This window comes from Lycium barbarum, chromosome 5 (genome assembly GCF_019175385.1).
Source record: "Lycium barbarum isolate Lr01 chromosome 5, ASM1917538v2, whole genome shotgun sequence".
Lineage (NCBI taxonomy): Eukaryota > Viridiplantae > Streptophyta > Magnoliopsida > Solanales > Solanaceae > Lycium > Lycium barbarum.
Window position 1 is genome coordinate 21,956,916 of NC_083341.1, and position 13,271 is coordinate 21,970,186.

The 13,271-nt window shown below is 40.0% G+C and overlaps 1 protein-coding gene across 1 annotated transcript; it reads right to left on the reverse strand.

The window, feature by feature from the left end:
* Positions 1 to 12,598: 12,598 nt before the first annotated feature.
* Positions 12,599 to 13,063, reverse strand: LOC132639308 (uncharacterized). The gene has a single exon (XM_060355762.1). It carries the CDS (start codon positions 13,061 to 13,063, stop codon positions 12,599 to 12,601), a length of 465 nt encoding a protein of 154 aa, XP_060211745.1.
* Positions 13,064 to 13,271: the final 208 nt, after the last annotated feature.

A 13,271-nucleotide genomic window follows, 5' to 3' on the forward strand; every position in this document is an offset into this window, starting at 1 on the left:
ATGAGCGGGACAGGACCCCGCTATGCCCATAATTATGTACACAAAAGAATAAGTACCCAAAAGCTATAGCTCCGAATGAAATAGAGCTCCGCTATATAGTCCCTGAGAATATAGATATGGATCAAGCCAGTCTACCTGTGCTCCTGTGGGCATGACGCAGCGTCCACAAACAAAAGGACATCAGTATGAAGAATGTACTGAGTATGTAAAGCATGATCAATATCAATATGAAAGCATAATAGTCAACATATGATATAGCATAGCATGGGAGATAATAATATCGTCGTCATAGCACTTACTTGCTTTCCACAAGGACATTCCATTTCTATTGCATATCCGTGCCCATACATCCATATCCGTACTTATTTACCTTCACATTTGTTTCCGTATTCGTATTCATATTTCCATTCATACTCATATTCATAACATATTCGTACTCATATTGATGTCATATACATAGCATATACACACACACACACACACATATATATATATATATATAGCCTGCCCGACCATAAAGGTTCGGTGTTTCATACATAATTAGCCAGCCAAGGCTCAAGGTTATACATACCTGGCCCTACCAAGGCATCAGGGTTATCCGTATCATCTGCAGAGGTGTGCGCGCATTACGTAATCATATACATACTCTATACATATTCATATACATATATCCTGCCCGTCATCATAAGCTCGGGGTCTTATTATAGCCCTTCATAGGCACACATACATATAATAGCTCATAGGCATCTTTAGCATCATATTATTCTTATCATCATTACTATCATTATCACTATCATCGTCATTATTATTATCATTACATCTATCTTATAGGCTTACTCGTCATGTGAGGAACTTAGTACAATCGTAGCATATGAAGAATCGTGAGCTTACTAGCTCGAAAGATCAATCATTTGAAGAAAACATAGACTTATAGAAGATTTAGACGTTTGGCCAAGGAACCATGCCTTATGAAAGAAGGGTTAGCCTTACATACCTTTCCGATCAACTATTCTATACTTGCACGTTCTCCTCCGAAGCTCACGTGTCTACCTTCATTAAAGCCATACTATCGTTAGAATCGACAACTAGCACACACGGCTAAAGCTAGAGAAAATCGGATAGCATCTCCTTTATTTATACAACATTCCTCCATATTGTAATTCAACTCCCAAACTTCAAAAATACATTCACAATATCATAACAATAGCCATTAATCATCTATATTAACCACATTATCTAGATTTCTTAATTCGCTCCTAGTTCACCCATATTCATGGTCATATCACCCGACTTCATCCATTCATATAAAATGACCATTTTCATGATCTTAACATCATTTATAACACATTCATATCACGACACAACAAGAATCACAATTCAATTCAAACTATTTCTCAAAACGTCACTATTCATCATTCATGACCCATTTTACCATATTCTTTCACAATCCAAGTATTTCAACTCTCCAATGCCTCAAACAGCATATAAATATCATGAATCTTACCTTAGATGTTGTAGGAACAATCCTTAGTTGATAATACTCCACTTGAGCAAAAACCCTAGTTTTCCTTCAATGAGATTTCTTGTCTTGAATGATCTTAATGGGTTTTCTTACACTTGATTCACTTGGTTTATGTTGTTGATCACTAAAAACCCCTAAAAAATTGTGGAATATATGTAGAGAGATGTTTTTAGAGAGAAGGGGTGTCAAGGTAAATGAAATGAAATATAACTTGGCCCTTTCATTTATTGAGCCAAAATCTGTCCCGACCAAATATACGGACCAACATGCAGTCTGTATAAATTATACTGGCCGTATGTTGGGTCGTACAATTGGTCCAGAAACTTTTGCCTTGCTAGGATGATTATACGGTCCCAAACATACGGACCGTATAAATTATACGGCCAGGATGTTTGGCCGTATAATCCCTAGTGATCCCGAAGTTCGTTTCGTTGATTCGTTTGATCTCCAATCCTTATGGAACCTTCTTAACACTTGTTCAACACTTCAATACCAATATAAGGGATGTTATCACTCTTCTCCAAGACATCTTTAAAGCCTCGCTAGCTTGTTATTCGTATTTCCTTTCCGATACTTATTAAATACTTTGCCTTCTCTTGGCAATCCTCTTTCCCCATCTCTAACATCTTTGAAATCTTATCTAGAGTTAGTCGAGCGTCATCCCTTACTCATGAACATATCGCATACTCATACTCATCACTATTCTATTCACCTATGCATCAACGGAAGATTTTTCGAGGTGTAACATTCTCCTCCCCTTAAGAATATTCGTCCTCGAATGTTAAAGTCATCGGGGATTCTATAAAAATTTCGCCGGAGTTTCCCCTATAATATAGCACTACCATCCTGTCACAACAATCCATAATAAAAATGCCTCACAGGGCAACAACATAATAGCAATAGGATTTGGCCACACACGACCCAAAAACATAAAAGGAAAACATACATACCTTATGATCTCGATATCTCACCTCGGGTCTCTTCCAAGGGATGAAATAAATGTGGGTAGTTGGATCTCATGATCTCTTCCGCTTCCCATATCATTTCTTCTCGTTTACTGCTTCTCCATAGAACCTTAACTGAGGCCACTTCTTTGTTTCTAAGCCTCCGTACTTGCCTATCTAGTATGACAATGGGTATTTCTTCATAAGTTAACTTTTCTGTCATTTGAACATCATTTACTGGGACAATCCTCGTAGGATCTACAACGCATTTGCGAAGCATCGAGACATGAAACACTGGATGAACTGACTCTAATTCCTGAGGTAAATCTAGCTCATAGGCCACTTTGCCTATTTTTCGCACAATCTCATATGGCCCAATGTACCGGGGACTAAGCTTCCCCTTTTTGCCAAATCTCATAACGCCCTTCATTGGCGACACTCTCAATAATACCCAATCTTTAACTTGGAACTCTAAGTCCCTTCGATGATTATCCGCATAAGACCTCTGACGACTTTGAGCCGCTAATAATCGATCTCGTATGAGCTTAACATTCTCTATGGCTTGCTGGACCAAGTCTGGTCCTACCAATTTAGCTTCTCCAATTTCAAACCACCCAATTGGGGATCTACACTTTCGCCCATATAAAGCCTCATACGACGCCATTTGAATGCTAGAATGATAACTATTATTGTAAGCAAATTCAACGAGTGGCAAATGATCATCCCAACTACCTCCAAAATCTATCATACATATCTTCAAGAGTCTGAATAGTACGTTCAGCTTGTCCACCGGTCTGTGGATGAAATGTTGTGCTAAGGCTCACTCGGGTCCCTAAATCCTCTTGGAAATACTCCCAAAATTCACCTATAAACTGAGTCCCTCTGTCTGAGATAATAGATACGCGAACTCCATGGAGTCTCACTATCTCTTTAACATACAACTTTGCATAATCTTCTGCCACATACGTCGTTCTGACTGGTAAGAAATGAGCTGACTTTGTGAGTCTATTTACAATCACCCATATAGAATCATACTTACGTCGAGAACGAGGTAAGCCTGTGATGAAATCCATGCTAGTCACTTCCCACTTCCAAGTTGGGATTTCTATAGCTTGTAACAATCTGCCCGGCTTTTGGTGCTCTATTTTCACTTGTTGACAGTTGGGACATTGAGCTACAAATTCTGCTACATCTTTCTTCATCCCGTTCCACTAGTGTATAGACTTAAGGTCATCATAAATTTTCGTTGCTCCGGGATGGATAGAATAACAGGAACAATGAGTTTCTCTCAATATTTAGTGGCGTAGCCCCGCCACATCGGGAACACATAATCTGCCTCGACATCGAAGAACTCCGTCTCCCAAGATATCAAATGATGACCCCTCTTTCTGAGAGAGCGTATCTCTGTACTGTACTAGCATGGCATCCTCATATTGTCACGCTTTCACTTCCGCCATTAGCGACGAAACATGCTGAATTCTGAATGGTAGTTCCCTAGCTACCCGAATCCATCGCTCGGACTCCTAGAATAGCTAACTGCTGGAGCTTTCGAGTCATTTCTCTCTTTTCTTGTCGCACTTCGCATAGACTTCCCATAGATCTGCGGCTAAGAGCATCAGCCACAACATTTTCCTTTCCAGGGTGATACAAGATATCAACATCATAATCTTTTAGCAATTCCAACCATCGTCGTTGTCGCAAATTCAACTCTTTCTGCGTGAACATATACTGAAGACTCTTATGATCTGTATAAATATCCACATGGACACCATATAAATAATGTATCAATATATTTAATGCATGAACCACTGCATCCAATTCTAAATCATGGGTCGGATAATTCTGTTCATGTTTCCGTAATTGCCTTGAAGCATACGCAACCACCTTGCCATGTTGCATCAATAGACAGCCTAGCCCAACACCTGAAGCATCGCAATATACAATATATCCTTCCAATCCCTCGGGAAGTGTCAAGACTGGGGCGGAAGTCAGTCTATTTTTCAACTCTTGAAAACTGCGTTTACGAGCATTTGTCCATTGAAACTTTGCTGATTTCTGAGACAACTTGGTGAGTGGCACAGAAATAGAAGAAAAACCCTCAACAAATCGCCTATAATAACCAGCTAAGCCCAAAAAGCTACGAACCTCCGTAGGAGTCGTGGGCCTTGGCCAAGTCTTCACAGCCTCAATCTTTTGGCTATCCACTCGAATGCCATCGGCTGCAACAATATGCCCTAGAAACATCACTGAGTTTAACCAAAACTCACATTTAGAAAATTTTACAAACAAATCTCGAGTTCGAAGAACTCCAAGGACAATACGCAAATGATCCGCATGTTCTGCCTCGGATCTAAAATACACCAAGGTATCATCGATGAATACAATCACGAACAAATCCAGAAAGGGCCTGAACACATCGTTTATCAAGTCCATAAACACTGTCGGCACATTAGTTAGCCTAAACGACATTACTCGGAACTCAAAATGGCTGTATCTTGTTCTGAAGGCTGTCTTAGGGATATCTTTCTCCCTAACTCTCACTTGGTGATACCCGAACCTCAAATCGATCTTTGAAAATCATTTGGCACCTTGCAATTGATCAAATAATTCATCAATCCTCGGGATAAGATATTTGTTCTTAATCGTCACCTTATTCAATTGTCGATAATCAATGCACATCCTCAAAGATCCATCTTTCTTTTGGACAAACAATATGGGTGCTCCCCACGGGGATGAACTAGGCCTAATAAAGCCTTTCTCAAGCAAGTCTTTTAATTGCTCATTCAATTCTTTCAATTCTGCATGCGCCATTCTATAAGGAGGAATAGATATGGGCTTAGTGTCTGACAACACATCGATAGCAAAATCAATCTCCCGCTCGGGAGGAAGGCCTGGAAGCTCTTCCGGGAATACGTCCAGAAATTCATTCACCACTGGAACTAACTGTAGAGTCGGCGACTCAGCTTCTACATCTTAAACTCGTACTAAATGATAAATGCACCCTTTCGTGATCATTTTTCTTACCTTTAGATAGGAAATAAACCTACCTTTTGGTGATGCCGTATTCCCTTTCCATTTTAGAATTGGTTCTCCTGAAAATTGGAAACGAACCATTTTCATTCTACAATCAACATTGGCGTAACAAGAAGCCAACCAATCGATGCCCATAATGACATCAAAGTCTACCATTTCTAATTCATGCAAATCGATCATAGTACGACGATCATAAATCACAATTACACAATCTCTATACACTCGGCTAGCTATCACCGATTCACAACCGGGTGTAGACACCGCAAAAGATTTGGTTGACTCCGGCTCGACTTTAAATCTACCCGCAATATATGGAGTAACATAGGATAATGTGGAGCCCCGATCAATCAAAGCATATACATCATGAGAGGATGCTGATAATATACCTGTGACCATGTCAGGAGAAGACTCAAGATCTTAGCGTCCAGCCAAAGCATAAATACGGTGCTGAGGACCGCTAGAACTGGGAGCTCTCCCTCTGCCTCTACCATGGCCGACTGGCGCATGTGAATCTGGCCCCATAGGGCGTACAGATGCTGAAGATTCGGCTACCGACCCTGAAGGCTGGATCCTACCTCTACCATGTACTGAGGGGCAATCACGCATGATATGGCCTGGTCGACCACATGAATAGCAAACAACTGCACCCAATTGGCATCGACCCCAATGCAACTTCCTACACTGGGAACATCATAGTGTGGCTGGCCTTGCCTGACCCGAATCATCTTTAATCTAAGACCCTAAAAAACTCTGACTCGGCCCTGAACAAGTAGATCTATCAAATCTCTGGCTTGAAAATCGCGGAGGTGCACTGGTCATAGAATAGCTTGAATGTCTAGAAAACTGCTGCATGTGCCCACCTCTGAACTCGCTCATTGGACCCGAAGATCTAGACCTCTTGCTATGTCCCTTATCTTGCTCACGTTCACTTCTTTGCTGTTGCAAACTTTCTTCTAAGTTCTGAGCATGAGCCTGAATGCGTGCAATATCCATATTGTCCTAAAGGGACGCAGTCAAGCATCTATTCATCAAATGTGGCCCTAGGCCTTTCACGAATCGGTGCACTCGGTCACCTATATCCGCTACCATGGCTGAAGCATAACTAGACAAGGAATTAAAGCGGAGACTATACTCTACAGCACTTATACTACCTTGTCTCAAATTTAAGAACTTATCGGCTCTAGCTCGCCGAACTTCTGGAGGCATATAGTGTCGGAGAAAAGCATTCACAAACTCTTGCCATACCGGGAGAGGTGCATTGGCTCCCCGTGAAGCCATCCAAACCGTATACCATTGGATCGAGACATCTCTCAATCTATATGACGTTAACTCCACCGACTCGGTGTCTGAAGCATGTATCAATTGAAGTGCCCTCAACATACCATCAATGAAATTCTCAGGGTCCTCTTCCGGCTTTGACCCAAAGAATTTCGGAGGGTTCAAGGTAATAAAATCACGGGCCCTTACACTAATAGCCCTGTCACCCTGCCCTGTACTCTGCCGCTGAGTCTGAGCAGAAACCAACTGAGTAAGCAAATGTATGGCCTCTTTGACGTCTTGGCCTGAAGCATCCGGTGGAGGAACCGGAGGTGCTGGAGCTGGGGCTGAGGCTCCCTCACGCTCCTCAGTAATAGGCACTGTCTGGAAGGACTGAGATTGAGCCGCATTCTGGGACTCACTTTCCTCTACTACCGGTAACACTTTCTCTTTATAGGCATTTCTGAAATACACAATACACGATTAAGGAACAAGAATTTCTTATATCATAGCTCTATCGCACGATTCTTATGAAGAAAGAAGGTCATTCATTCCTAAAATATCCGCAGCTTCTTGTTTATAAGTGTGGCGCGCAACACACCCATAACCAAGATTCTACTAGACACGGCTCGTAGACACACCCTAGGACTGAACTACTCTGATACCACTTTTGTCACGACCAGACTAGGAAGCCGCGACGAGCACCCGGTGCTATCCAACCCGGGCACCCCTTGACATACTTTCACATAACATCTAGGTGAGCCATAAATCAAATCATGCATTCTAGTCATCAATCATACTAGTCCCATTGGACGACAGCATTCCTTATATCATCATAGACATCTTTGACACATCAATGTACATGGGCCAACGAGGCCAACAAAATGATATACAAAATATAGGCCGACAAGGCCAAACACATCTAACCACCTACACATGTATATGAGCCTCTACGGAGAGTACAACATATCACATGAGCGGGACAGGACCCCGCTATGCCCATAATTATGTACACAAAAGAATAAGTACCCAAAAGCTATAGCTCCGAATGAAATAGAGCTCCGCTATATAGTCCCTGAGAATATAGCTATGGATCAAGCCAGTCTACCTGTGCACCTGCGGGCATGACGCAGCGTCCACAAACAAAAGGACATCAGTACGAAGAATGTACTAAGTATGTAAAGCATGATCAATATCAATATGAAAGCATAATAGTCAACATATGATATAGCATAACATGGGAGATAATAATATCGTCGTCATAGCACTTACTTGCTTTTCACAAGGACATTCAATTTCTATTGCATATCCGTGCCCATACATCCATATCCGTACTTATTTAACTTCACATTTGTTTCCGTATTCGTATTCATGTTTCCATTCATACTCATATTCATAACATATTCGTACTCATATTGATATCATATACATAGCATATACACACACATATATATATATAGCCTGCCCGACCATAAAGGTTTGGTGTTTCATACATACTTAGCCAGCCAAGGCTCAAGGTTATACATACCTGGCCCTACCAAGGCATCAGGGTTATCTGTACCATCTGCAGAGGTGTGCGCGCGTTACGTAATCATATACATACTCTATACATATTCATATACATATATCCTGCCCGGCATCATAAGATCGGGGTCTTCTTATAGCCCTTCATAGGCACACATACATATAATAGCTCATAGGCATCTTTAGCATCATATTATCCTCATCATCATTACTATCATTATCACTATTATCATCATTATCATTACATCTATCTTATAGGCTTACTCGTCATGTGAGGAACTTAGTACAATCGTAGCATATTAATCATCGTGAGCTTACTAGCTCGGAAGATCAATCATTTGAAGAAAACATAGACTTATAGAAGATTTAGACGTTTGGACAAGGAACCTTGCCTTATGAAATAAGGTTTATCCTTACATACCTTTCCAATCAACTATTCTATACTTGCACGTTCTCCTCCGAAGCTCAAGTGTCTACCTTCATTAAAGTCATACTATCGTTAGAATCGACAACTAGCACACATGGCTAAAGCTAGAGAAAATGGGACAGCATCTCCTTTATTTATACAACATTCCTCCATATCATAATTCAACTCCTAAACGTCAACAATACATTCACAATATCATAACAATAGCCATTAATCATTTACATTAACCACATTATCTAGATTTCTCAATTCGCTCCTAGTTCACTCATATTCATGGTCATATCACCCGACTTCGTCCATTTATATACAATGACCATTTTCATGATCTTAACATCATTTTTAAAACATTCATATCACGACACAACAAGAATCACAATTCAATTCAAACTATTTCTCAAAACGTCAATATTCATCATTCATGGCCCATTTTACCATATTCTTCCACAATCCAAGTATTTCAACTCTCCAATGCCTCAAACAGCATATAAATATCATGAATCTTACCTTAGATGTTGTAGGAACAAGCCTTAGTTGATAGTACTCCACTTGAGCAAAAACCCTAGTTTTGCTTCAATGAGATTTCTTGTCTTGAATGATCTTAATGGATTTTCTTACACTTGATTCACTTGGTTTGTGTTGTTGATCACTAAAAACCCTTGAAAACTTGTCTAATATATGTAGAGAGATGTTTTTAGAGATAAGGGGTGTCAAGGGAAATGAAATGAAATATAACTTGGCCTTTTCATTTATTGAGCCAAAATCTATCCCGACCATATATATGGACCAACATACGGTCCGTATAAATAGTACAGGCCGTATGTTGGGTCATACAATTGGTACAAAAACTTTTGCCTTGTTGGGATGATTATACGGTCCCAAACATACGGACCGTATAAATTATACGGCCAGTATGTTTGGCCGTATAATCCCCAGTGATCCCGAAGTTCGTTTCGTTGATTCGTTTGATCTCCAATCCTTATGGAACCTTCTTAACACTTATTCGAAACTTCAATACCAATCTAACGGATGTTATCACTCTTCTCCAAGACATCCTTAAAGCCTCGCTAGCTCGTTATTCGTATTTTCTTTCCGATACTTATCAAATACTTTGCCTTCTCTTGGCAATCCTCTTCCCCCATCTCTAACATCTTTGAAATCTTATCTAGAGTTAGTCGAGTGTGATCGCTTACTCACGAACATATCGTATACTCATACTCATCACTAGTCTATTCACTTATGCATAAACGGAAGATTTTTCAAGATGTAACAGATATCTCCATCAGAGTCAACATTTGCACCTGAGATTTCTCTTGAGGCACCTGACATCTCAACATAGCCTCTTGAGGAGATGACACCAGGTTTTCCCTTCGGTTCCCTCTCATCATCATTTTTACCTCGAGCTTCCTCATGTTTGCTTGCCCGTTTTCATGACCAATTGAGTGCTTGTACTACCCACAATATTTTATCCCCTGTCAAGATTTTTGATCTGTTGACCTACAGAGTTGTCGATTCTACTACGTTCAAGAGTCACCCCTTCATCTCTTTCACTCGATCTTTTTTACGAAGAGTCTGATGTTAATAGATGTGAACACTCATTACTATCAATGGAGTCGTATTATTTACTTGAGTCAAACAGGGCAGATAGAGATGTAGATTTTCCCAAAATTCTGCAATTTCTGGTTCCAAGAGAGATAGAGATAGGGGATTTTGAGGTTGATTCACTAGTATTTTGGTCTGAAGAGGTTGGATTATTTGAGTATAATGACACAGGATCTATATTCTTAGGTTAGAGAGCGGTTAGTCACACTGACCAAGTGGTTGGTGGGGGAAGGAGATATAAAGCAGTTCAAAATAGAAGAGAAGAAGACGTTATGTAAGAGAGAGAGATGGAGATCAACGGTCTAAAAGTGAGAAAAAAAGAAAGACATTAGAGATGCTTTTAAGGTGACAGAGGTAGAGGTTCAAATGGAGTGCAAGAAGAGAAAACGAGTCAGTTCACGAATAAGGCCACTCTTCAGAAGAGACACATTCTATGAATAAGGTGACACTTAACTGATATGGCACCTTTTCATAGTTCAGAACATATGTAAGTATTGAGAAGTCTACTAACCTAAGTTGCGGAGAGACCAGGTCTCTGCCATGTGTGTATACCTTCCTGTAGTGTCTCTTAATTTATGCTTTCAAGGTAATTTCTGACCGGGTTCTTCAACATTTCAAATATCCATATGTTACAGTTTCCTTCTTCTTTTGATCATTTTCCATCCTATGCTTTCATCGATTTTTCAATTCTTCCCATGGCTCAAATATCTCTGTCATTTGAAGTTTTCTTTTAACCACTGACGATTCTTGCCTGCGATATCTATCATCAAGGAAGTGTTCTTTCTTTTGTTTACCGAAGGAACACATTCTACTGTGAAGGCCTTGAGCAGAGACTTCTTTAGCTCAATTATGAGGTAGGAACTATTCATCAATCGTCTTGACAACTTCATCCCTCCTCAGCCTGTAAATGATGTCACTGATCCGATTTAAGAACCCAAACCAGCTTGGATCCCTTGTAGTAATGGAAGGGATGAATTAAACTTCTTTAGCCCAATCGACAGTACATTTCCCTTTTTTTTTTTTTTGAATTCCTTTCATTTGAGGACCGACTCCCTTCATTTTCTTTTGAGGACCATATCCTTCAGTCCTAACTTTTGCTTGACAAAGTTCTTATTCCCTTGAGAAAGGCCAATTTTTGCTTTACAAGCATCCTTGTAGTGACTAACCTGCGCATAATGAGTACACACCCAGTTCTCTGTTGTGAAAACATATTTAATGTGGGGATTGTAGGGCATCTTCTTCTTAAAACCGTGTCCTTCTCTACCACTTTCTTTACTCTTGTGCATTAAAATGATTGTGTCAGAGGACCAGGTCCACTTAAGAGCTTTATGGAGATCGAAATTTACCCTATTTAGCTCTTATTTTAGTCGATCATTTTTCTCAATCTCCGCAGTCAAACTTAGTTTCACTTTCTTGAGTTTATTTTCAAGCTCCTCTTGAGCCTTACTGGCTTCATTCTTTCCTTTAAAGGAAGTTCTCATGCTCCTTCTCATTTGACTTTCCAACATAATGTTTTGTTGATTAGTTTTATTGATTTGTTTCTTCATATCCCCAATGGAGACTAACAGGTCATCTCTTTCTTGTTCCACTTCACCGATCTTATCATTCAGTTCACCTTTTTCAGCAATGAGAGCATAATACGCATCAATTAACACAGTTGATAGTGATATGAGTTTTTTCTGAGAATATACTTTCAAATTTTTCTTGACTTCATGAAAGTTTACCTCTCCCTTCTCATTATCATCATATATCTCTGATTCAGCTATGAGTGCAAAGATTGACTCATATTTGGTTACTTCATTTTCTATGGCCACCATTGATGTAGTTCTTTGTTCATCTCCATATTCAGATCCACTGGAGGAACACCCCCAATACTGCGAGCACCTGTTTTACTATCTCATCGGCGGAATCCTTTCTTCTGAATTTTCTATCGGGAACTTGATTCCTCCACACAATTTGTCAAAGTTGTCCTGCTTGTTTTGAGGGCACTCTTTAACGAAGTGATCAGATCATCCACACCTGCGGCAGCAATTGTCATTTCCCTTGAAAATTTTGCTGAAACTTTCTATCTTCGGGATTCCACCAATTCTCCAGATTATCTTATGAAACCTTCGAGTAAGATAAGCCATTTTAGACTCATCATCTCTTAAATCTCCTCTGGCAGATTTCAGAACCAGATTTCTCTCTTTCTTTGTTTCATTCTTTTCAATCTTCTTCATGGTCATCTTCATCTCATACATTTTGAGATTTCCAATTAGTTCATCAACTGTCAGCTTGGTGAGATCTTGGGCTTCATAGATGGCATTTACTTTTGTTGTCCCAAGAATCAGGCAGGACTCCGAGTAACTTCCTTACCGGTTTGGTAGTTGTGATAACCTCTCCTAGATAGCTGAGTTCATTAATTCTAGAGGTGAATCTAGTGTGCATATCGTTGATAAATTCATCCTCTTTCATTTTGAACAACTCGAGCATGTCAATCTTAGAGTTTTTTACTTGAGTTGTTCCTTTGTGGGCAGTTTGGAGAGCTTCCCAGATTTCCTTAGCAGTTGTACATGATGATATTCGATTGTAATTATCTGCTCCTATACCATAGACAAGAATCTTCTTTGCTTTATAGTTCTTTTCCACAGCCTTTTTGTCTGCCTCAGTGTATTCCTTCCTTGTTTTAGGAGTGGTTGCCAAACCAGTTTCATCTTTGTTTATGGGGCTATGTGGACCATCACAAATGATGTCCCACAGCTCTGAGCCTTCAGCCATAATGAAGTCATGCACCCTAGCCTTCCACCACCCATAATAATTTTCGTTGAATTTGGATGGTCTGGTGGATGATTGACTTCTTCCAAGTTTAGCAGGGCTACCATTTCACAGATTATTTCTAGGTGTTAACCTTTTAGAAAGCACCTGCTCTGATACCAATTGATAATAACAGTGTGTCCACCAAACAGTATATGGAGAGACCTGATTG

Excerpts from the sequence above, each read along its gene's own strand:
- LOC132639308 (XM_060355762.1), bottom strand. The coding sequence starts at position 13,063 with ATGGCTGAAGGCTCAGAGCTGTGGGACATCATTTGTGATGGTCCACAT.